Source organism: Silurus meridionalis, chromosome 15 (genome assembly GCF_014805685.1).
Source record: "Silurus meridionalis isolate SWU-2019-XX chromosome 15, ASM1480568v1, whole genome shotgun sequence".
In the NCBI taxonomy this organism is placed as follows: Eukaryota; Metazoa; Chordata; class Actinopteri; order Siluriformes; family Siluridae; genus Silurus; species Silurus meridionalis.
The window spans coordinates 4,627,551-4,653,634 of NC_060898.1; the positions used below are offsets into that span (position 1 = coordinate 4,627,551).

The 26,084-nt window shown below is 39.9% G+C and overlaps 1 protein-coding gene across 2 annotated transcripts in view; it reads left to right on the top strand.

Annotated features, from left to right (window-relative positions):
* Window positions 1-1,162: 1,162 nt before the first annotated feature.
* The window catches only part of mmp17a (matrix metallopeptidase 17a), an 88,899-nt gene continuing 63,977 nt past the window's right edge, over window positions 1,163-26,084 (top strand). The window contains exons 1-2 of one of the 2 annotated variants that reach the window (XM_046868705.1): window positions 1,163-1,759; window positions 2,541-2,594. In XM_046868705.1, coding sequence (XP_046724661.1) covers window positions 1,625-1,759; window positions 2,541-2,594 — 189 coding nt within the window. In that variant the 5' untranslated portion in view covers window positions 1,163-1,624. The remainder of the gene's footprint in view (window positions 1,760-2,540; window positions 2,595-26,084) is intronic. The other variant, XM_046868706.1, reaches the window with a different exon arrangement.

Sequence of the window (26,084 nt, forward strand, 5' to 3'; positions counted from 1 at the left end):
CAGGTTTACCCTTGATGAGAGGGGACATCTGATTTTTTTTTCCTTTCATAGATTAAATTTAAGGCCTGCTTTACGAGGAATGGCTGCCTCCTCATGGTGTCACCAAACACACACACACACACACACACACACACACACACACACACACACACACACACACACACACACACACACACACACACACACACACTCACACACACTAAACCCACACACAAACATACACAAACATTCTCTCTTTCTTCCTCCTTTCCTCCATCTCTTCCTATCACTCTCTTTTTTCACTCTTCCCCTCTCTGTTTCTTCCTGTCTCATTCTCTCTCTCTCTCTCTCTCTCTCTCTCTCTCTCTCTCGCTTTCTCTTCATCCCACTCTTTCACTTTTTCCACAAACATTCTCTCTCTCTCTCTCTCTCTTCCTCCCCTCTCTTTTGTCTCTCTCACTCTATCTTTCTCTTTTTCTTCCTCCCTTTCCCTTCATCTTTTCCTATCACTCTTTTTTCACTCCCCTCTTTCTTCACTCGCTTTCTCTTTCTCTCTCTTTCTCTCTCGCTTCCTCTTCATCCCTCTCTTTCACTTTTTCCACAAACATTCTCTCTCTCTTCCTCCCGCTCTCTTTTGTCTCTCTCACTCTTTCCCTCTATTTCTTCCTTCCTTCCTTTCTCTCTCTCTCTCTCTCTCTCTCTCTCTCTCTCTCTCTCTCTCTCTCTCTGGTCCCCTCTTTCTTTCACACTCTCCCTCCCTCTCTTTCTCTCCCTCCCTTCAGCACAGCATTAATTAGCTACACTAATAATCCTATCAATCGCATAAAAATAAGGGAAAGTGTTTTGCATGTGGGACTCAATGGTTTATGGGGACTCCCTCAATGACCTTGTGGGGTCGTATGGCTGGTCCCCATTAAAAAATCCAACACTTTTCCCCCATGAACTAATAAACTGTAGCTTTTATAATAATTAAAAGCGCCAAATAAGGTCATGTGTGTGTGTGTGTGTGTGTTATTGGAATCTTGGTTATTATCGTGTTTGACAGTTTTGATCTTCGTGATGGTCGCTGGTCCCCACAAGAAATCCCCCCTACACACACACACACACACACACACACACACACGCGCGCGGACTGTGTGCTCTGTGTGTGTGTGTGCGCGTCTATGTGTATGTGTGTGAGATCCCGCTCAGCGCGCGCGCCAGTCGCTCTTCGCCGCGCGCACGGGAAAGAGCTCGAGCGCAGCTGCGCCTACACTTCAGTTCGGTTCAGGTCGGAATTGGACCTGCATCTGCCTCCTCACTGCCGCCTGCACGCGCTGACTATCCGTGTGTGGGGGAGTGTGTGTGTAGGGGGAAAAAAAGTATCTTATAGAGAGGAATCTCAATGAGAATTCCTCATGCATGCTCCGGAGAGTCTTCACGTGCACTCCTTGACATATAGAGAGCAGATCTATTTTTTCCTTCACTCTTGGATATGAATTGTTTTGTGCTCTTTCTCGGCTCAGCTCTGCGTGATATGGGCTTTACGAGTTCGCGCGCCACAGTCAGGTAGTCCAGTATCCATCAGATCCCGTAATGCACGCTTGATCCGGGGTGTGCATCCTGCATGCAAGAGCTTTGGATGTGTATGTGAACTGCACTGGATATGGATTTGCGTTCACACAAGTGGAGCGTTTGGATCGTGCATCATCTCGCGATGCTCCTCGTGCCCGTCCTCGTGTTGGCGTCGCAGGCTCGCGCGGCTCCTTCTCTCACAACCGAGCAGATGGACATGGGGGTGGTAAGAGCTTATTTATTTATATAAATTCACATTAAATTGTATTGACCAACTGGTATCTCGTGCAAGTTGCAGAAAAAAAGAAAGACGCAAAGAAAGAACAGTTGGAAAGGTTGCCAGATTCTGTTTTTCTTTTTTTTTACCTCCAACAATAGGAAATGAATGATGAATCACTATGCATTAGATTCTTGTTTATTAAAAATGTGATAGAACCATTTCAAAGATGCCTGGTCTATAGAGCAATTGAACGCGATCTGGCAACCCGGTCTCCTTTAAACGTCCCAGTGCTTAATTCGATCATTTATTAATTTGCACTTATTTCCTGTATCGACTTCGTGCACGCTCCCTGAAGACAAAGCGAGTTTGCAAACACTGCCACATCCATCCCGAATTACTTTTACTTCATAAAATGCACGATCAATCCATTTTTATAGATCATTGCATAATGAAATAAACATGTTGCATACTAAATCCTGTCTTGTGCACGTGCTGTGTGTTTAGACAGCATTTAATGTACAAATCACAGCAACTTGAATAGTAGAGATTTTAATGATGTGCCTATTGTCATTCTGTTTATCTAAGCATATGCAACTTTTAGGATTAAGTCTTGCATAATATATGGCTGAATCAGTTGCATCAGTTTTTGCAGTGGCAATATGTACACCAGTGCATGTTTTGTATTAGAAATTATATCACGGATCAATGGAATGTTTCTCAATCTGGTGTTGTATGTGTGTGTATATGCATTACGGGTTTCAATACAAATGATATTTGTACATTCCAGGGTTTTGAAGAGCGAAGAACAGCTCCACTAAAGTGTCTAATCAGTTCCAGCCAGGTAGAAAAAGGCAATTGAATGAAAAAAAAGAAATGATGAAAAAAGCATTTGTAAAGCACTAAAATCTAATCAACATTTTTTGAATGCTTGATACAAAACAAATCAATCGGTTTCATTGTGTCTCTCGGCAAACACCGCTAAAATGCTTCCCTAAATAGTTCGGATCATTGTTTTCAAAAAAGACACGACAGGAAGAGTTTTTTATTTTTTTACCAAAGCAGGAAAATCGTTTCTATTTAATAGACCGCATTCGAGCTTTCAAATAAATATATCAATCAAACCCGCTCTTTTTCAATGTCGCAAATGCTCGCTTTGATTTGTAAGGAGTTGAAAGTGTATTCGGCGAGAATCTGTTGTTTCTGTTCGTATCATCAAGACTGCTTTCGATATAAATCTTCTCCACTTCTATGACCTGCTGGGAGAAAAGCTGGCTGCTGTGCATGGATGATGGTGGACCACAGAGCCTATATCTATAGGTGCTTCTTCAGTGTCGAACACCTGAACTAATGAGCGCCACCATAAATAGTCTGACCTCTTTAGAGCCCTGAGGTACATTTAGAGGAGTACAACTTCTGAAATTGTGGCTGCAATGCAGCGATTGGGATTTTTAACCACAGACTCTTGTTCTAGTTCTCATCATCGCAGTCAGGGCGCTTGGTCAAAGCTGACACTCTTCTTCCTCAGCACCCACAGGATCAGCTCACTTTCCTGAGGAGTCCTTGAGCCAGCTGGACTTTTGACATTTTGATTAAGGCCATTAGGGGGATTTGGCATGGTGGCACCTGGTGGTTGGCGGGGCTCATAAGGGCAAGAGACTGTTAATTGAGGGACAGATGGTGCGGTATGTCCCGTCCACACTGATTGGTGTTAAGTAGGAGGAAATGGCAGCACATGGTGCATTGATTGGGCTCTTGAAGCTGGTGGATAGGAAATCCATTGACAGTTTTTTTTCTTTGAATTTTATTAATATAATTCAGTTTACGGCACCAAATTTGAGAATAATGACTGTAAAAAGCAACTGCGGTATCTTTACATTGTGGAGCAACTTCGTGTTCTCTGTGTAAGAAGTGCCTGGATTAACAGTGTTTTATTATCCGATCGACTGTTTGCATCAGTTTATATCGTCTGCGATTCAATTACCGACGAAAGGCCACACTCAGTTTCGTCAACAGCCACCCGATGGAAAATCCACACTGTAATGATTTTTTATTTCAACCAATTGCTTACAAAAACATGACATTTGAAAAGCAATGCACTCACCTCAGAACTCCACTCTTCTGGAGCTTATGGAACGCACAAACTCCTTGTGTTCACGTGGGTTTCTTATATTTCCTCCTACCACCAAAAAAAATGAAAATACTCAAAATTGCCCCTAGGTGTACGGTTTCCCATGCAGGGTGTATCCCTTCAGTGTCCGTGTTCCAGGCTCTCAGGCTCAACACTCACAGACGGAGAATAAAAGGTCTTTGTAAGGCATTTTGTTGCAAAACCCTTTTTAAACACAAAAGTGTTTCTTTTTTTTCATGCTAAACGGTTTCGAGAAAAATCGCTTACAGGACGAGTAACACGGCAACTACCATCATTTTGATTTCGACTTCATAAACACATCATCAATGATCTAGACCAGCGATCCCCAAACTTTTTTGTGCCACGGACCGGATTAAGGTTGGATAATATTTTCACGGACCGGCCTGTGTGGCGGATAAATACAACAAAATAAAATGATACAACCGGCAAAAAAAAAAAAAAAAAACATTATTGGTATTTTCTTAATATAATAAAAAAAAAAACGTGTTCATTTTGCTAGTTTGGGGTTTGAATTTAGCGGTCATATATTATGTGTTAGCGCCCCTGGTGATCTAGTGGTTAAGACGCAGCGCTCCCCCCTCTGCGACCCGGGTTCGATTCCCGGTCAGGGTACCATCCCCAGCCACTCTCAGTGCCGGTCCCAAGCCCGGATAAATTGGGGAGGGTTGCGTTAGAAAGGGCATCCAGCGTAAAAACATGTGCCAAATCAAACGTGCGGAGGATCCGCTGTGGCGACCCCTAATGGGAGAAGCCGAAAGAAAGTTTTTTTATATTATGTGTTAGCGGCCGGAGCAGCCCCTTTAAGAAGGTAGCGGATGGAGGTAAGACATGTGACTGAGGCATCATGACCTGCATCAAGAGTGAGTTATAGACAGATGTGGCAGAGAATCGGTCATTTCCCAAAATAAAACATCGTTCAGAATTAGATAATAAATAAAACGTAAATAATGTAAGTATTGTTTCTGTGCGGCCCGGTACCAATTGACCCACGGACCGGTGCTGGTCTACGCCCGGGGTCGGGGTCCACTGATCTAGACAATGGGATTGTTTTTAAAATCCAGTTCGCTGTTAGTTCCTGTTGAAACTAATTTTACTTTGGTGCTAAAAACTACACAACCTACACAACCAAGATCTGAGAGGTGGCTGAATAAAAAGAGCACAGTTTTTTTTTGTTTTTTTTTTAGAAGTGCAATAAATGCATGCACAATGGCCCAGATCTTGCATTAAATGAAAGGCATGAGCAGATTATTCTGCAGATATAACAATTGATGACTAAGACTAAGTGGAACATTCGAGTAGCCCTGGTGTTGGGACAAGGAGATTTCACCTCATTTTTTTTACAATTTGATGTTCTCTACCAAATCAGGTAAGCAACCAGAAAATGAAAAAAAGGGTTCAGTTGATTTGTAGGTAATATAGATTTTAAACTTAATTCATGACCTTTTTTTCTTTAGGAATAATAATGTACTCTCAAGTCTACACTACTATATCATGGTAAAGTGATGAACCTCGATTGCAGATGCTCAAGATACTCGTGTCGAGGATGGTTTATTAAACTGTGTGATATGTTTAATAAATTGTGTGATATGTGGACTGTTACCTTCACTCTTCTGAGAAGATGTTTCACCAGATTTTGGAGTGTGCCGGTGCAGATTTGGGTTTATCCAGCCACATTTTAAGGTGTTGAGTCCTGGAGTGCAGTCAGTGTTCTAATTTATCCTGAAGGTGTTTAGTAGGATTGAGTTTAGAGCTTTATAGCAAGCCATTTAAGATCTTCTACTCCAACCCAGGTAAATTGTACATTTTTGGAGCTGGCTTTGTGCACAGTTGCACTGTTATGGTGGAAAAGATTTGGGTCTGCTAGTTCATGTGAAAGGAAAATCTAACACAAAGCCTTCCATAGACATCCTGTACAATTGCGTGCCTCTAACATTGTAGGAAACGGTTTTGGGGACGAATCGCATACGGCTGGAAAAAAGTCTCAATACTTTTGTATATACTATAAGAAAGTCACCTTTGGATTAATCCAGTCGAGACACCGTACACCACAGCCAAAACATTTAGCAAAAATCATATGTTAAATTAAAATCTTCGTACCACAAGCATTGGTGCATTTTTTTTCAGAATAGTGAAGCTTATTATAACTGCAAATAGAGATTATAACTGGAATGATAAATACAAAAAAGGACATATGGCTGAGGTGACTAGGTGTCCACAATTTTTTTTTTGTGCCCTAGCTCTGTACAGGTAAATGATATCTTTCCTTTCTGCTTTTTGTCTTTTCTGTATCACAAGCAGTGCTGCAGCAGCAACTCCAAACATTAATGAATCATATATAAGGTGGTTGCTTGGGTTGTGCATTTATGATATTCCTACAATCTAGGTGATGGGTGAGCCATTGCAACCTGCTTTATTCTTTAAACATAGTCGAATATTTCCTTCGGGACAAGAGACGTTAAGAGAATACAAATTTTCATGGGAATGTGCTCCATAATTAATGGAATAGGCCGTTCGGAATCGTCACGACGAAGAAAACTCAGAACTCAGTGTTTCCTGAAGGTATCGACTGAATAATTCATCACATTACAAACAGTCGCACAGTATCCAAGCTCTTTGGACTTGGCATGGCATAACGATCCCGTGCGTCACGTGCCACTTTCTGAATCAAGCTTTACTGTAATTTCTTTAATGAGAGCACCATCTGGTCCCATCAGCAGCAGGGCAGCACAGAGCAAACCTTATCCTCCCGAAGAGGTTCGAGCATCTCACACTCTGCCAGATACACAAACACACACATATTGCAGCATACTGTGAATATTAGCCTTCTGCTCTACCGTCCATCCCCGTTCCAAAGGCTCAAACATGGCCGTGTTTTGTGATGTGCAACTCCCAATCTCTCGCATTCTGTCCATGCGAATGCTTTTCACTTTGAATTTCGCTGGATTTCACTTCTAATTATTTGGAGCGGCGGTACAACGGGGGATAGGGAGCGATGATTGATGGCTAACAGGAAGTGGGTGAGACTTAGAGTTAGTGCTGAGAAAAGTAATCAAAGAGAAAGGAAAAGAGGACGAATGGAAGGTGGAAAGAACGCCAAAGAGAGGCCATTTAAACAAGTAGCAAACATGAAATCAATACGCCTCCTTTTCAGCCTGTGATAGACCTGTCTCTCAGGGATAATGCACCAGAGAGAAACACACCATCACCCCTGGTTGAAAGAGGTCGAGGTTGAAGAGGTTGCTTCTTTTTCCCCCGATTGTGTCAGAAAAAAATATAATCTCATTTCTGAATCTCCAACCAAAGGAAAAAAGATGTAACAATGTAGCTTGGAGTAAACGTCCTCGTTTTCCTCTTCCTCCGAGTGAATTGTCGCTCGACGTTGACGCTCGTCCTACTTGGAGGAGACACTCTGGATTTGTGTGACCTCTTACGCACAGGCAAACGTCTCGGGTGTTCAGATCGAGGACATTATTTCAGGAACGTTGTCTGCAGGGACGTGACCAGAGAAGCCGTGAAAAAAATTTACGCAGAGTTCGAGAGATGTGCAGTAAACAGAACAGAGTCAAAGCGCACCTTGTGGAAGATGGAGAGAAGTTGGGTAATGAGCACATCATTCTACCTACTTCCCACGCTTTTCTAACCTTATGGAGCAGAAGAAGGCCTGATTCATGATTCTGCTTGTGGCAGAGGAGCACAAAGCTGGGATACGAACCCTTTCACAGATTAAACAAAAAGGCTATTTCAGAGTCACGATACGTGGTTGAAAAGGAGAGCTTCACCAGGGTTCACTAAAAGGATGCTGTTTCACCTATTCGACATGGCTAAGAATAGCCAGCTATGAATCCTTCATCATAGCCGAATGGATAGTTTTGATTCGCTTTCTGCTTTTTGATAGGGTTCCACATTGCAGAAGTGTACAAAGTTCAGAAAACAAAAAAAAACAAAAAAAACATTGAAATGAAACCATGTTTGTAAATGTCTTTAATTCATTGGCTATAAATATGGAAAGTAGAAATGCATTTACATTTATGACATTGGGCAGAAAACCATACCCCTTGCAAATTGCAAATACCTAATCCTCTACAACTGAGCAGGTGAGGATAAAGTGCCTTGCTCAAGGGCCAAATAGCAGCTTTTGAAAAATCCAATCAGAGATTTATTGCCTTAAACATGAAGCTACCGCTGCCCTTAAGCTAACACTGCCCCCGAAGCTTCCACTGCCCCAAAGCTTCCAATGCCCCCTGGGTTACTACTGCTCCCAAAGCTGAACTGCCCCAAAAGCTTTCAGTGCACCCCGATCTACTGACTGCCCACACGGCTTCCACTGCCTCCTGAGCGTCCACTGCCCCAAAGTTTCCAACGCCTCCTGAGTTACTACTGCCCCAAAAGCATCCACTGCCCCCAAAGCTGAAATGCCCCAAAAGCTTCCAGAGCACCCTGATCAACCAACTGCCCACAAGGCTTTCACTGCCTCCTGAGCTAACAATGCCCCCAAAGCTTCCACTACCATCTTCAGAAAGTGTTTTATCTTGACTAAGATTGAGGTGCATCAAGATCCCAGGAGCTCTGAGAACAAGGTGGGAACACACACTGAACAGGTTGCCAGACATAGCATAGATCTTGCACTGGAGATATGATACATGTTGGCATTTATACTAAAGGTATTTTTCACAACATGGCTGAGATTTTTTTCTGTATTGATAGGACCAGAGTGGGCGAAGCAGTAGCCCGGGTACACAGGGTATTCATTCATGTTTAAGCATCTATAATACATGGATCATTTGGTTTGTTTACTGCATTTGACTAAAGATCTAATTTCGCATGTCAGTCTTCTAGGATTTGCTGGTGCCGTTGTCACTTGATGTAAATAGAAGCCACCAACTTGCACAGGAAAATACTACTTGACTGACAACCAATTTCTGACAAGATCTTTCTGGAGCTAATCTGCAACAACTAAATAAATATAATGTTTAATTGCAACCAAATACTGCACAAAACGTAAAGCGCAAGATAGCTTAAGGATTCCAATCCACTTGCAATATTTTATTTCAAAAAGCCCAATGAATTACGGAAGTGAGCAGAGCCGAAGTTCAAAGCTGATAGAGAAAAACAGCACGAATTCTTCTAACCATAATTGGAGAATCTGAAAATAAGACTAATTCGACTAGGGTCGAATCGTCTTCCGACTGCAATTGTTTAAAATCACTTGAAATTGCATTAGAGTTTAATTCAAAGAGACTTCCTATTGCATTTACAGTATGAAAGCAGCTTGTTCTTAAAAATGAGCTCTATTCCATATTATCCCATGCTTTCATACACATTTATAACATATGCGAGTGTCTCTCTCTCTCTCTATAGCAAGGCTATAATTATGAGCTATACATTATATCTCACTGGACCAAGGCAGCAATTATACTGGAAATCCCAGAAGACTCACTGAATCAAACTAAGAAGCATTTCTTAATAAGTTAAATATATATGACTAGAAAAAATGGCAGCGCATCAGATAACTTCCAGCAGTAATGGATCAATTTGTGTGGCCTATAGAAAAAGCAAGACCTCTTTCCCACAGCGAAGCTGCACGCAATGTGGCTGGTTCAGATTCAGCAGCTTGAAGGGGTTCAAACCAAAGCTTTTCCATTTTCCATTTGCCAAAGAAGAAAAACCCCAACTAAATCTGGTCCATGTGCAACCCTGCCTTGTCTCAGCCCTTCATCTTTGTTCAATTGGAGATCCGAGGCACTGTGCAGCTCCTGTCCAAGCATCCGTACAAAGCTTGTAATTAGTGTAGTTTTGGTGTTGGGCTTTGGATTGTAGCTCAAAATAACCCATGAGGCAGGCAGTAAACCCAAAAAGCGACGCTCTGCTTTCCGAACGGCTTCGCAGTTTAACAGTTTAAGCAATTGCAAAATGTTCTGAGGAGATAACGTGTCTGACGAGAACTGCCATTCTTATTTTAAACGCCTGGTCTTTGGCCAAAAACGATTCTTTAAAAAGGCACCGCGACCTGTTTCGGCAAACAGCCGGCATACACGCCGAAACTCTGTCCGCTCCTGAAGTTTGTTTCTCATTTGCATCCGTCAGTCCCTAACAAGATGGCAGAGACAAAAGAAAACGCTTAGCCTGCAAGCATGTTGTGCCAAGAAATCCATTCTGGCCAAAGTGTAGGCTTTTAATGTGTAGCAAAGAATTCACTTTAAGCTTTTTTGCATAATGCTGAATGGATGTGGCTGTTTCTTAGTGTGATCGCTCGTGACAGTGGGGCGGCTGAACAACAGATCGCGCCAAAGCTATGTTCTCCAGCTTGATTATTAGTTTCAGTCATTTAGACGGCATTCACTTTTGAGGAAAAGTGCACGGATACACGTTAAGTGACTTGAGATGAAACGACATAATAGGAAATCTGTTCTTAGAGGATATATGCAAAACGCCAGATTTCCAATGATGCGAATGCTTTTTTTTGCAAACAATTATATCAATAATAGCATCATTTGCTAAAGTCACCTTGTACAATATGAAACGTTTGTAATTTTTTTTTTTAAAGGCAATTATCCTCTGTTGTCTCCTTGTTTACCATGACACGCCTCTCAGCTCTTAGTTAACTAGATCCAATAAAAGCGTTTGTCAAGGGGAATTCACCTTGAAACGCAGTCTTTAAGAGGACGAATAAGGTATGATTTTTCCTCATTCACCATGCGTTGGCAACGGCGAACGTTTCCCATTTAAAGTACCCAGGCTTGTAGGTGCAGTATAAATATTACAGGGTTCTAGTGATACGTTTCCCAGAAGGTTAGTGGTAGCACTGAAAAAGCTCAGCTGTTATAGAGATTGGTAGCAGTTTTAAACATGACCTTGTGATAAGCATGAAGGAAACTTGTTCATTTTAGAGATAGAGGTGTTATGCAAACGGATGCTCAGGGCTTAGCAATAAGACGATCCTGTCACCTCTTATCTACATTTCAAGTTTGGCACCATAAGTGATGACTGGTTGTGATATTAGATAGAAGGGCTGAAATAGAATTTAAAAAAAGAACACTATGGATACTATTTGGGGCGAGCAATGAGTTATGTCGTGAGAGCTCATCAATGGCGTAATAGGAATGACGGGAAAAAGGAATTGGTTTTTGGTGCTGTTTTGTTTTTGTTTACGACAAATTTTTATAATTTATGCCGATTTAAAAAAAAATTTTGTTTTCTCTTCTAAAAAATCTAAACATGAAAATACACCTTTGTTTGTATTCATTCTATTTTAATTCAGTTCAATTTAATTGTATTTCTATAGAACTTTTAACAATAGACATTATCACATATATATATATAAAAAATAGGTTTATTTGCAACTATACAACTTTATAATTATATGTCATTTGTAACTATAACTTAACAAATGTGTAACCCTATAACTTTATACCTATTAGAGATGGTATGATTCGGTGATTCACATCAGTGCATCGGCATAAAAATGAAGGAAGTGATGCATCGATTTCCAAAAGTGTGCATTGAAATAAAGTTGGCATTTGTAGCACAAGTGAGCAATATTTGTGGATTGATTTTATTTCACCACTGCTGCTAATTCAATTTGATATTTTTCAACACTACGGAGACCGAGGCATGTCCTGGGTGTCAAATAGAATTTAGATTAACATGGCAGAGGTAGAGCTGCATTTTCTCTTTTGCAATACAGGGGCCTGTTTGTAAAGGGGCAATTTATTAGTCAGAAGACATTTAAATGTATGACTTGCTGTCTGTCTGAACCAAATATGCATCGAGTTGCGAATCCCATTTGCCTCAGTTACGGAGATGCACATCCCTAATTCCTATACATTTATCCATAATGAGCAACTCAACAGTTCTGAGAAAAAAAAACCCTGAGACGTTATATGAGCGAAATATCGAGAGGAATCAGACTCAAAAGAGAATCCAACCTAATCCGGGTGAAATATCTGAAATCGACTGTTTACTGATGAAAACTTGAGTGCAAAACTGTTCATTGCAGTTGTAGTCCGAATCCATTGTAGCAGAACTTCATACTAATTGCTGTCCAAATGCATCTTCTTAATGGCAACCGAAGACACGAAACATTCATCTTAGTGAAGCGGAATGAAAAATAGCAGCCTAACTAGAAATCTAAATTTCGTTCATTCTGTGTAATACCCTGACATGACTATAGATTCGTGCAGTTTATACATAATAGTCAGGGGTAATAAAAAATTATTCGCGAATTCGTCTCCCACTTCTACATACCAGACTGTGTAGTATGTTTTTTGTTTTTTTTTCTTATGGTCCATCCACAACTAAAAAGAATGCTAAAACCTTACTTGGTCTTTAAATAGGGAACCTAAGCCTATTAAACTAGTTGCATGTACCATCCCTGCTTTGTGATTTTGCACCTCAGCTGAGTTTGGAGGCTTTCTAAAAAACTGGCTCTGAACAGACGCCTTCCACTTTATAAATGTCACAAATCAATGCGACCTTAATGGTTGATCGTTAATTTGGCTACTGCATCATCAGTCACTACTGCTTTTACTCATTATTATTTCACTAGTTTAGCCTTTATGTGATGGGTGGGTATTGGCATGGCTGGGACTCTCTGAAATGACCCATGCACTGATAAAGTGGGTGTGTTTTTTTATATAGCAAAGGCTATATGACTGCACTCTTCATTATCAAGGAGACCGTGGTCCAGTTTTGTTGCGAAAGAGGTAGATAGAGAAAGGGGCTTGTTCACAAGACTCTGTGTGTGAGATGCGGTGCAGATGTTTTGTGCAGAGATCTTGAGTGCTTTGAGCCTTGAGAGCCAGGATTATATGGGGATTATCCACAACTTCATTTACACTTTGTTGTATCTGGATCGTATTTAAGATTAGAACCACATGCGTTTATTCGTGCCGGTGGTTTTTGCATAACTCCCTTTGAGGTTCTTCCAGTTTTGTGGAAAAAAAAAAGAATGGTAGCCACATGAAAATGCGTCGTTTAAAATGTTCTTTAAGGTGCCAATTTCAGCATGGACCACATGCGTTATGATATAATGAAAGGTCTTTTTTGGTAATCGTGGCTTGGGAAGCCGAACGCATTCGTATCTTGTTAGTCATTCATCTACGCCTGGTCGTTTTGTGCCGCTCGAGTATCGAGAATACATATGTGGATAATGTACGGAACAAACCAAATCCATATCATGTAAGTGGTAATGGATTTATGTCACTCCGAAACACATGCAAACGAAATGCGATGTTGTGTAAGTTGTTAAAATCGTAAAAATAAATTCAATCTGGGTCCATTTAACAATCGAATACAAAAAAAGATCTGACATCAGATAAATGTATTGCTTTTTTATTGCTTTCTCAAAGCTACATTTGAGAAGCGAAATCTGCTCAAATCATAACTCAGGCGGTTCATGCCTTCCATAGCGTGGAAGAAATGTGCAGAATAAAACATGACAGGGAGTTCTGTTATAATAACAATCATAGAAGCTGAGTCACTATTCCCATTTCGAATAATTTTTTATTTTTTGTACATATAACAGTATCTCCTGAAGTGTTTCGTTTTGCAACATGAAGAGAACATAATTGGCAAGAAACAAATAGCTTATTATCGAGCTGGACAGCTTTTTGAATAGTGAATTCGAACACGATCTTTTGTGGAGATGTGTGAAGTTACCTGGACAGAGTTATGAGCTCGTACATCTTGTTATTCGGCCACAGTATTAGTGGCAGTGGCAGAGCTGTAAATCTTCTAACCCTGCTCCTGCAGACAGTGGAAACGTTCCACTTAGTCACTGTGGCACTACGGTAGACTGTCTCTACTGAGCTTAATCCCAATTGTCTGTGTTGTATTAAAATAATAGAGTGGAGAAACAGGCTGCAGTTGCTGTGTTATTATCAACTTGCCCATGACCAGCCGCCTTCTCCATTTCCCAGGCTTAATACGCTTCCTCACACTATAATATATTAATAAGACACTGCATCACTCTGGGAATTAAAATGGTTCTGTTTCACTAAGTGCCAATATGCAAGAACGCAAATACATTAGTTTGAGAAACGAGTAAACTTTCTTAAGGCTTCTCGCAAAATTAAAAATGCGCACTGAGTTATGAACAGACACATTATACCGAATTCGGTACGGTTTCATAAGCTCGCTGCATCGTCATTTATCATTGTTTTACACGTTTGTGTATGCTGATCGCTGGGAAAAAAAATCTGCAGCAACTATGGAGTTAGGAAGTTAGTGGGGGGCAGTTTTTCGCTATACTGCTTATTACAGTGACATCCAATAATGAGCAGTATGTTCATCATTAACTGGATATGAGAATAGTGCTTTTCTTCTTCGCAAAGTGTCGTATTGCAGAGTGGAGGTCAACTGATTCATCGGTTTTGCCAGTGAATCGATATTTAATTGCTGGAACTATTGACAAAAATTCATACAGATAGTTTTTCTGGGTTGCTATGACTGGTTTTATTCGTTTTGTCGGATATGACTGTTTTTATCTATTTGGAGTGTTACTTCTTGTTTCAGTTTGAATCTTATAGTCTTTTATTTTCCTTCAATTGTATTAATATAATAAATATATTTATATCGTTAAGAACATTTTCATGATTCCGTAATTTTTTTTAAATCGATAACATTTTTTTTTTTTTTTTTTTTTTTTATAAGTTTGGTGCTTGTGTGGTACTGTTTGTTTTTGTTTCTATTATGTATCCATTATGATGAAGATTCATAATTAGTCGATTAATTGGTTATCGATGTTGAACTCTAGTGTAGAGTTCAACCGTCTCTTATGCACGGACTTGGACGTTTATGTGCAAATCTGAAATTGTTATCTATGGTATCATGGTGGCTCTACACCTATTAAACCTATCAGTAGTTGAAGAAACCGTTTCACTGGTTTTACTTTGTTTTCCACTTCTCACTTTAAATCCTTTTGTGCAGGTTATCCTAGCCATGAATCCTGACTTGGTAGGAAATGTAAGCGTTAATTCTTCTAGCTCTTTCAGATCCTGAAGATGTCTCAGTACTTTTCCCCATGTGTGATATATAACTGAATTTCCTGAACATTTTCCAAGGTGACTATGTCAGCAACCTCACCGAGTCCATTGTTGATTTGGAAATGCATCTCTTGAGAGACTGTTGTGTGCCCGCTACAGTGTTACGCTTCTTCTGCCGGCTTTCCGACGCTTTCTTAGCTGTGGCAGGGCTCAAGGTTTAAGATTTGTTAATATACCCCCAGGCAAGACTCTCCTTTCATTCCTTACAGCGCTATCAGTCTGGCCTCGAGAGAACAGTGACTTGGGGGCTAATTAGCAGTCATTAGCAGCACAGAGCATCCTGGACTGCGCCAAACGCAAGTGGGACAGAGATGCCCTCTTTGTAGTGGTCATTGTGATTATATGGCACGTAGCAGCGCTTCTGATAGAAAATGGAAATCTAATTTAGCTTAAGTGGTGAGGCGAGCATGAAGGATGGAGGAGGAATTGAGTCAGTGAACAGCAAGGGAAGCAAAATAGGAGATTCAGCCAGAGTTATTATCTTTTAGGAGATTTTTGGTCGGGGGGGCGGGAGGTAAATTAGGACTGCCAAACTCGAGATGAGCTGTCAAATACTTATTTCCCCAATGTATACATTGTCTAATCTATCTTATATGGTAGTACTACCTACATGTTGTAACAGCTCACATCTTAATATCTTTTTTTTTCAAAGCAACTGCCGACCCGCTGTGCGTTTTGTGGAATGCAGCTATGAGTTATCAGTTTGAAGCCATGTCCACACCAATATGTTTTCATTTGAAAACTCTGATTTTTTTCTTTCTTTTTCGCCTTCCATCCACACTCAGACGGTGTTTTTAATGAAAACGTAGCTTTTTGGAAACGCTCTCCAATGTGGATACAGTTTTCAAAAACTGAGGCTTTCAAAAACGATGACGACATCTTCAGACATTTCATTGTGGATGAGCAACTTTCGGGGAACGATTAAAAACGATAGTATGGACGCAGAGCATTTGGTAGACGAAAATGCCGTTTTCATATTTATCCAGATTAGTGTAGCCTGACACTCACAGGAATTTCGGCATTGGAAATTATTTATGCTAGCTAATATAAGTAATAAAATGTAGCATGTACTTAAAAACTTTGGGAACTCCTTGAGTATATATATATATATATATATATATATATATATATATATATATATATATATATATATATATACACACACACACACATACAGTGGAACCAGATTAAGAGTAACTTTAAAAAAAACCTGATAGTTGGCGAGAAGCCACGAGTGGCTCAAAAGTTCGAAGTAACATCTCCTGAGGTGACTACTGAGACAATGCAAAGAGTGTGCAAAGCTGTCATGAAAACAAAAGGTTGCTACTTTAAAAAATAGATATTATAGAACGTATTCTGGGTTATTTCACACCTTTTGGTTTACTACATAATTCAATACACGTTCTTTCATAGTTTGGTTGTCTTCAGTATTCATGTCAAATGTTGTGACCCCCTGAAAGAAGGTGTGCCCAAACTTTTGACTAAATGAAATATACTACCGACAATCCCAGTAAACTACATTTATTCTGGATGCCACAGAAAATGGTCAAAACCAGCATTTTTATTAGAAAGAGAAGCATTCAAATGCTGATTCGTTTGCTTCTTTGTCACTCTCAAACTGTTCAAGTAGCAAATCAATAGTGAAAATGGTTTTTTTTTTTTGTATTTTGAACACTACATTCCTGTACAATGGAAATACTAACATGGACCCAATCTACCTCTGCATATTTTGCCTACACACATAAACTGCTTAACAATGGGAATACCAACATGGACCCAATCGACCTCTGCAGGACATTTTATGCCTTTCTATGATGTTTCATTGCAGACTGCACACTTTAAATTGTAACTTTATATCATAACTTTGGATATTTGTAATTTATTTGTTGTGCCTTTATCTGTTTTCTATATGTTCTTAATTTGTGTAATTTGTTAAGCCTGTTCAGAGTATTTACAGAGTAATAAATTCATTGTATGGTAACAGACTTGTTACCTATAAATATAACAATCTCAATATAACAAACTCCTAAATCTTCAATCTATATACTGTAATATTTCCGTTTCTGTAAGAGATCTTAAGTGATTTGTAAAAGGATCAGAGGTAGTGGGTTTGTTCCAGCTTATCCCTCTTTTGGATTGGCAGGTCATCAGCTAATCCGTGCAGTTAGACAGCAATCGAGATTCTCAGCTAAATTAGAATTTGCTAACAGTTCAGTTTGGTTTGAGTAGCTTCCATCTGACAAAACACAAGCTAGCAAACCAATTTTTCTCAGCTTCCTTATTACTTCCAATTAACTTAAGATTCCTTTAATTTTTCATAATTCTATTTAAAAAGTAAGGTTGGATTAGCTTTTTGTGTTTAGCATTCATTGCAGTAATTCAAAAAGTACTTCTATACTAACAGTCTACCAAATTGTCCAGCTTGGCCTGTGATTTGGCAGCCGATAGATGATAAAAGTTTCAAACATGCAACACCAAAATACATATCAGTGGCAAAGTCTGGTCAGCACCCGTTCCCTTTAAGAATTCCGTGCAGGGGGATTGTATTTTATATAATTTTTTTGAGTCAGGAATTAATGCTTGGCTAAGCCTTCTTACTTGGGTATTAATGAATCAGGTCACATGTGGTCTCCTTGTTCTTGAAGTGCTGTTCTGTTTAAATTGTCACTAAAAAAAAAAACTTGAGAGCTTTAACGCGTGTCCCTCGCTAGTAGTGCATTGGTGGGTTCGAGGCCAGTTGCCAGCATACTTCAGCTCTGTTACAGAAGCTATGGTGTAAATTATCTTCATGACAATAGATATGTAGGGCAGCTGGCTATCTGTTAACAAGCAGAGATTTTATATGTATAGGACAAAGCTATTGCTGAGCTAGCGAGTTGCTAGCTCTACATTTTAATTTGACAATTTAGTGGGTAGACTGTTATACAGACCAAGTGGTGAAGTGGCACTGTTTATTTGCAGTTGGTTAAAAGCGATTCAAGGGTACTGGCTTTTAATCTGCTCCTTCTTCCAATGACCTTAATGCTTTTTTCTCCTAAATGGTTTGTGTGAAATGTATATAAATTAATTGGATGAGTGCCCTTGTGAGTCCAGGTCAACAAGGGGGAAGGTCAGATCCTCTAAACGTTTACAACTAGATAATTTTAGCACTTTGCTATTTCGAGAAGGGTAGTCATGTCAGAGGGGATGTGTCATCCTGCCATGTTTTGCTAACAAGATTGATTCAGGGAAAACGGCATTGGTTATAGTAGATTTTTAAGGTTTTACTAAGTGTTTTGGAGCACGATGTAGAAAATGGAAACATGCAATTAATTACACTGGTTTACAAGTAAATTATAATGGCTGCATATTAAACATACTTGTGTGAAACAGGGTCAAAAGTTACACACATTTTTGTTTTAAAAGAATGACAAACATTTTTTTTCCTCTTAATTATCTGCCTGGAAATTCAACCTCCTGTTAAACCTATAACTCTTGGACACCTCACCATAAGATTAATTTGATATAGGATATATTTGCTGTTAAGTGGTAGCTTAGTGGCTAAGGTGTTGGACATCTGATCGGAAGGCGATTATTTGAAATCCCAGAAGCACCAAGTTGCCATTGCTCGATCCTTGTGCAAAGCCCTTAACCCTCAATTGCTTAACTATATAACAGAGATAACTGTAAGTCACTGTGGATAAGGGCATTTGCCAAATGTAACTGTATAATAACCCACATTCTTGTGGAAAGATGTTCCACTAAATTTGTTCTCCTTCAGCCATAATAGTGTTAGTAAAGTTAGGTACTGATTTAGGGTGAGGAGGCCTGGGGTGCAGTCAGTACTCCAATTCATCCCAAATGTATTTTTATTTTTTTTAGATTCTATATATTTTTTTATATTTTTATATATGACAAGGTGATTCTGATTTAAATTCTGATGAATAGGGTCGCTTAGGGTGTCGAATAGGGTGTGCTTTCAAAATTAAACACATGGCTGAAAACTATATATACTGTATATGTATACACTATATCACCAAAAGTATTGGGTCATCTGCTCATAAGGATGGTATGTGATTTTTGAGCATTACATACCACATTTAGTGCCAATTTGCTCTTATAATTCCCTCCACTCTTCTGGGAAGATGTTCCACTAGATTTTGGATTGTGCTAATGGACATTTGTGTTTATCAGCCACAAGGGTATTACGGAAGGCAGGTAGTGATGTAGGTGAGGTGAGGAGGCCTGGGGTGCAGCGTTCACATTCATCCCAAAGGTGTTCAGTAGGGATGAGATCAGAGCTCTATAGCAGGTTACCCAAGATCTTCCTATCCAAAGCATGTAACCCAGATCTTCAAGGAGCTCACTTTGTGCACTGCCATGCTGAAACAGGTTTGGGTTTCCAAGTTCAAGTGAATGCAAAGTTTTATTACAGCGTATCTAAAGATGTCCTGTACTAGTGAGTGCCTCCAACTTTGTGGTAACAGTTTGGAAAAGAACCACATATAGCAGGAAAGGTCAGGTGACCCAATACTTAGGGAATATACATATATAGATAGATAGTAGTCTTTGGGTTGTTGATGACAAGAAACCAGGTTTACAATGTCTTTCCCTTTTCCTATCCATACATAATTAAAAATAATGTAACATCAGCAGGAAACCAATGGCACCCCTACAGAAAATGAAACACCCACCTTAGGTCACACTTAGTTTATAGCTTCCTGTAGTTTAACTATATTGTACTGTTCTGGGGCTTTTTTTTTTGTTTTAAGACCAAATTTGTACAGAGAGCGGTATGAAACTGCTGCGTATCTCATTCTCCCAGCATGCACTGTGTGTCGTATGTAATAAATATCACTGCAGGGGCACTTTTCTAGACTTAGTCACTTTCTTTATTTGAGGGCTCTGGCGCATTGCCCTTTGAAATCGGTTGCCAAGACGTGCCCAAGATCAAATGGTTGCTGGGGTTTTTGGCTCACTCTGGCAGTTAAATTTAACCGTTGTAAAACAACATCTGAAAAATTGCTCTCGACTTCGGGGGTGGTTGTATATTTTAAAACTTCGAACTGCCTCTTATTTTGCTATCTTGTGGCTAGAAACCCCCCAAAAATGCACATACGCATACATAATGTGGCGCGTTTTGCCTTGTTTTTTTTTTTGTTTTTTATTGCAGCGAAGTATTTGATCGTACAACTATTCCAGAGCACCATATGCCAGAGCTGAAGTCGAGCACAGCAAGCTCTGTCGAGCAGAATGTGCCGGATGTTGTTCGCAATCTCTTGGTGATTAAGCAAGGGAGGGGAACAAGAGTCTAAAGTCGAGAGACTATAATAGAAATAAAAGCGACACGGCACAACACAAAAGTAACTATTCAGAATGTCTCCTTCATGCACTTGCATTTTTCAATTGATTTTACTCCATTTTTTTTTTTATGTACAACGGATGAAGGATCCAATTTCTTTGCTTGAGAAAGCATACAGAATGGACAGTAATGCAGCGATTCTCGACCGGGTCGTGTTGCACGGCGGGAGAGAAAAGCAAGTCGCGGTTAACACACTGAGCTCCAGTGAACCAGCAGGCACTAGCTACACGTTTAATATTCGTATATTGATAATTGGGTGCATGTTAAATGCTGTTATTATGAATTATTTTCAGTCACATTTAGAGGCAATTTAACATGATTTTGTTAGAAGCCTGACTCGGATATGGGACAAAAACCTCAGAAACAGAAGGAAATTGGTAGTAAGAATCCTGTCACATGATTGCGCTAAAAATTTGTTTGTGTATCTTGTTAAAAAAAACATTTGCAGTGCTTCCCTGATTGGCGCACGTTTTATTTAGTACGATCAGACACTTTGCTAATTATTCAGCAATAAGATCTGTTGTTATAATCCAACAGCAGGCAGTTTGTGTAAGAACTTTTGAATAGAAACCTATTGATCATCTGGAAGGTTTACTCCGTTCCTGAACGCTATTTAAACCTCTTCGAACGCAACCACCCCAAACAGCTATTGTTACATGTAACTGGCAGAGGATTAACCCAAGCCCACAGTCGGAAAGAGAATGTTCTTCGATCTGGATCCGCCAGATCGATCCCCCTGATGGATTTAATGAAGCTCATTGCACATGTCCATCATGGGTCAGCACTCACATTTAATGAAGTCTGATGCCAATTATCCCCTGGCTACTAATGATCTTGATGAACTATGATTTTTGTCTCGGGGGCTATGCTCTTTGCTCTCTCCCTCTCTCTCTCTCACTCTCTCTCTCTCTGTCTCTGTCTCTCTCTCTCTCTCTCTCTCTCTCTCTCTCTCTCTCTCTCTCTCTGTGTGTTCTGTTTGCAGTCCAAATGTGTATTAGCTGAGCTTCATTCTCAGCATGAGAATTGCTTTCCACTGTTGGCAGCTTCTCAGTTGAAGCTTAGGTAGTCATTTGCAGGCTTTGTGTTGCCTCAGCAGGCCTTACTCTTCAGTTAGATGCATTTACGCTCCATATCACAAGACCTTCACCAGCATCCTGCACTTCGGGATTAAAAGTAGTACATTCAGTTGTAGTGACTTTTTTGCCGGTCACAACTTTTCCGTCGTGCTTGCGGATGCGAACGCGCGGGTGTCGGGAAGAGAGAAAAAAAAAAAAGAGAAACAGACCGACAGATTCAAGTTATGAGAAATGGATAAGGGGCAAAAGAGTGAAGCTCTCCTCACACTCTAAAAACCAATATCTAATACCCGTTTCTTCACTCAGTCTCCGACACGCATCAGAAATGCATGAGGATGCATAAAAGAGGCCAATCTTGCCATTTTGCCGACAAAATACACCCGGAAACAAGTCGCGCACGGTTCAGCCGTGCACTACATGTGGTTTATATGATAAGACACATTTTACAGATTCATACCGACCACACATGCTCTACTGATCACTTAGTGCTACAACACACACACACCTACACACACACACACACACACACACACACGCACCTATTAATCATTCGACTATGTGGCATGTGTATATACATATGTGTGTGTGAGTTTATGTGTAGCCCCTTCAGGGAGCAACAGGTTTCATGTCAGACTGTCAGTGTTACTCATAGATTAGGTCTTTGACTCCTTGCTCATGTTCCCCCTTGAGGTAGCGCTAAATAATCTAACTGCATATGATCTTGTAAAACCAGCTGGCAAGAGCTCTGCGTCACTCAAATGTCAATCTAGAGATGAAGCTTGCACAATATCCATCGCAGCACTGTTCTCTGCTGCAGAGTTGAAAGTCCAGCCCGGACGTGTTCAGGTTGAAATACGGGTGCCGTTTTTAATGGAGTTTTGCAATTTACGATCAGGAATCGCTTGCTGGCATTTATATATTTATATAACTGCCCATTTTCTTCATCATCCTTTTACAAGTCAGCTATGTTCATGTGGCTGCCGTCGTCAGTGTTCAATTCTGTTATTCAAAGCACTGAGGATACACAAAGTAGCGCATTTAACTTATTTCTAATGATTACAACTATTTAGTTTATTTGTAGAGTGTTAGATATGACACTTGGTTGTGGACATGATTTATCTTTTTTAGGTGTAAAAAAAAGGATCGACAACCAAATTGCGATTTTTAGGGAGACATGGCGATGTAAAAAAATGAGATGGGAGCAAAATGTATACAGTAATCCCCCGATAAATGAAAAAACGCGACAAACAGACGCCACCCTATTTTATGTATACCGTAATTTCTGGACTATTAAACACACCCAAATATAAGCCACTGAATTTAACAAATGAATTTATTTTGAACATAAATACGCTGCACCTGTCTATAAGCCGCAGGTGTCTACACTGAAACTAATGAACTTTACACAGGCTTTAACGAAAGACAGTGTCTGTTACACGGCTTGTATCTAAACAGTAGCCTACCAAAAAAGTCATTGTTCACTGTCTTTCTCCTTCCTTTCACAACTATTTCTCTCGGGAGTTTTTCTTTTTGCATCATCGTGCGTTTAAAAATCACCATCGGTGAAGCTTTTCTCCCGATGCCGTGCAGCTCAGAACACATGTGAAGTGTGTTTTCATGCCCGGTTGTTTTCAGCGTGACGAATGATTCGCATTTCCTGTAGACAGTCCGAGTGAGCGGCAGGTCAAACGTCAGAGGAACATCATCCATATTTATGATGTGGTACGGCCCGATTCAGTGGGAGCGCATCTCATTTAATATAAAGAGTTTCATTGGTTCACCTGAACCCGTTTGCAATTTCATTGGTCTAATGTTATGGGGCTCAGTTTTTTGGCGGCAGGAAGTTTGTGAAACCGGGAAAAACCCAGGAAAAATCCATATATTAGCCACTTCATTGTTTAAGCCACGGGGTTCAAAGCGTAGGAAAAATGTAGCGGCTTATAGTCCGGAAAATACGGTATACAGTACTGTACTGTATTAACATTTGACTTCATTAGTTCAACATAAAACTCCATAAAAACAATTACCTATAAGTTTTTTGGTCTATCACGGATACAGGAAAATCAGCTAAACTAATTAGTCATGTGGCAAATGCAATTCCGCGAGATTCGAAACCAACGCGTTAAAGCGGGGATTACAGTATTTCATATTCCTTGGTCATTTCCATACGTTCTTTTGCAAAGATATTTGCATTCTCTTCAACTGTTTGCAAAACCCATGCCATTGTTTTTCGAAACCAAATGTAATCCATTGTCATGCTGGAACAGGTTTGCCTCTCCTCGTTCCAGTGATTGGAAAATTCAATTCTACCACATCCAAATACAATATGTACAGGTGTGTGACTTGCAAATTAGGCCCTTTGGGCTGGTTAATGAGGAAAAAAGGAAGAAAAGGGGAAAAAACTGATATTCATATCTAATTTAGAAATCTGGTATACTATAAATAGGATTGTTTTTAGGTTTTCGTGGCACTAATAGTTTCACTGAACATCATTTGGGCACCTCAGGTATAGCGGATATCTAATATGATTAGAGGATGCATTACTAGATATCGTTAGCAGTATAAAATCGCATAGAGATAATCAAATTATTATGTTTTGAAAGTCTATGTGCAGCATGTTTTGCTATCTCTCATTTACATGCTACATCCCAGGAGAACTTAGCATAGATTTAAGCAATCTTAGATTCAAAGGATAATTGCCAGTTTTTGCTGTTAGCTCCTTTTAAACTTTCTTTTATCGCTCACCATTTTCCATGAAGAGTCCTGGTGGAGACACAAAATAATGAACTCAACGTTCCAGAATGCTATGCAGCTTTATAAGAAACTTGTGCTAACTTAAGCACACTCATCTGTGTCATTGGTATTAGTCGATCTGATCTAGTATGGAGAGCCATTACACCATTTGTGCACCATTATACATCTCACATAGCTCAGATAAATTGTTTATTTAAAATTCTCCGTAGCTCCTCTCCTCTTTTTTTACATGGCGGTTGATTCATTGCAACTGTTAAGTGTACAATACAATTATGTTTCTCCTTGAGCAAGCGAATATTTATCCCCCGTTTCAATTCACAATTGTCGGTCCTAGTTATAAGCACATCTTAGCACTTGTCTCAAGCTTTAGTCTTCATCTTTAGTCTGTCGCCTGCAGGGAACAGATTCTCCAAGAACTTCGTGTCACAGCGGGTTCAGCTGTTCTGCAAGATGCTCTGGATAAGAAAAGCTGCCAAATCCCCAAATACGATTTTTTTTTTACATGTTGAAAACATGCATAAATGAGGTCACACTGCTTTCAACCCTTGTTGAGACCATGGCTTTAGAATGTCCCATAAGTGCAGCTGATCAGTGAAGGTCACACCTTTCTGCACTGATTTTGGATTTAAGGAGCTTAAGGAAGAGCCTTTGGATAGATTTTTTTTCCACATTTTTTGCTTGGAACATAAATAACATAATGCACGGATGCACCTTGATTTCAATCAATTATGGTTGTAGAGCATTTTAATAGCCGACAGGCATCGGAGCAAAGAAGCCTTATAGATTTCGATCTTGAATGTGGCACACCTGAGACCTTTGTTTTTCTTTTGATTCTAATCCAGCCCCAGACCCTCATCTGGACACTAAGGCTAATCCAGAAAAATAAATAAAAACAACAGCATTTTTGTCTAAACACTATCATTTTCAACCGTTACCCAAAAGTTGTTCATCCAACGTCAGAAAGAGTTTACTGTACAGTCCCTGTACTGAGCACGAGCAAAAAGTTTTTAGGAAACTTTTAAAATTTAATCGGATTACAGTAGACGTAGCTGGAAAAAGCTGTCTCGGTTTGGACGGTTGGGAAAATCTGCGTTTTCAAACGAAAATGTATTAGTGTGGACGTATTAGTATGGCCTAACGTCACCTAATGATGGGGAACCCAGGAGCAAATGCAAGTGGGGAAAATGTTAATAGAGTGCATGCAAATGGAAATGACCAAAATGACTAAATGACCACTAAACACAAACTTGAACAAGATGTCTAAAAGCAACCTTGGATCTTGAATCAGGTGCACAAGCAAGCTGTTAAACTATTTTATGAGCTGCTCAGGAGCTCCTGGTTTTACAATTTCAACCGAATGTATTAGACCATGTAATGGACTACCGTAATTTCCGGACTATTAAGCGCACCCAAATATAAGCCGCACCCACTGAATTTGACAAAGATTTTTATTTTGAACATAAATAAGCCGCATAAATAAGCCTGTCTCTAAGCCGCAGGTGTCTACACTGAAACTAATGTGTAAAACTAATGAACTTTACACAGGCTTTAACGAAAGACAGTGTCTGTTACACGGCTTGTATCTGTAACAGTAGCTTACCAAGAAAGTCATTGTTCACTGTCTTCCTCCTTCCTTTCACAACAATTTCTCTCGGAAGTTTATCTTTTGGCATCGTCGTGCGTTTAAAAATCACCATCAGTGAAGCTTTTCTCCCGATGCCGTGCAGCTCAGAACACAGGTGAAGTGTGTTTTTTCATGCCCGGTTGTTTTCAGCGTGACGAATGATTCGCGTTTCCTGTAGACAGTCCAAGTGAGCGGCAGGTCAAACGTCAGAGGAACATCATCCATATTTATGGCCCGATTCAGTGGGAGCACGTCTGATTTAATATAAAGAGTTTCATTGGATAACCTGAACCCGTTCGGCAATTTCATTGGTCCAAGGTTATAGGGCTCAGTTTTTTGTCTTGA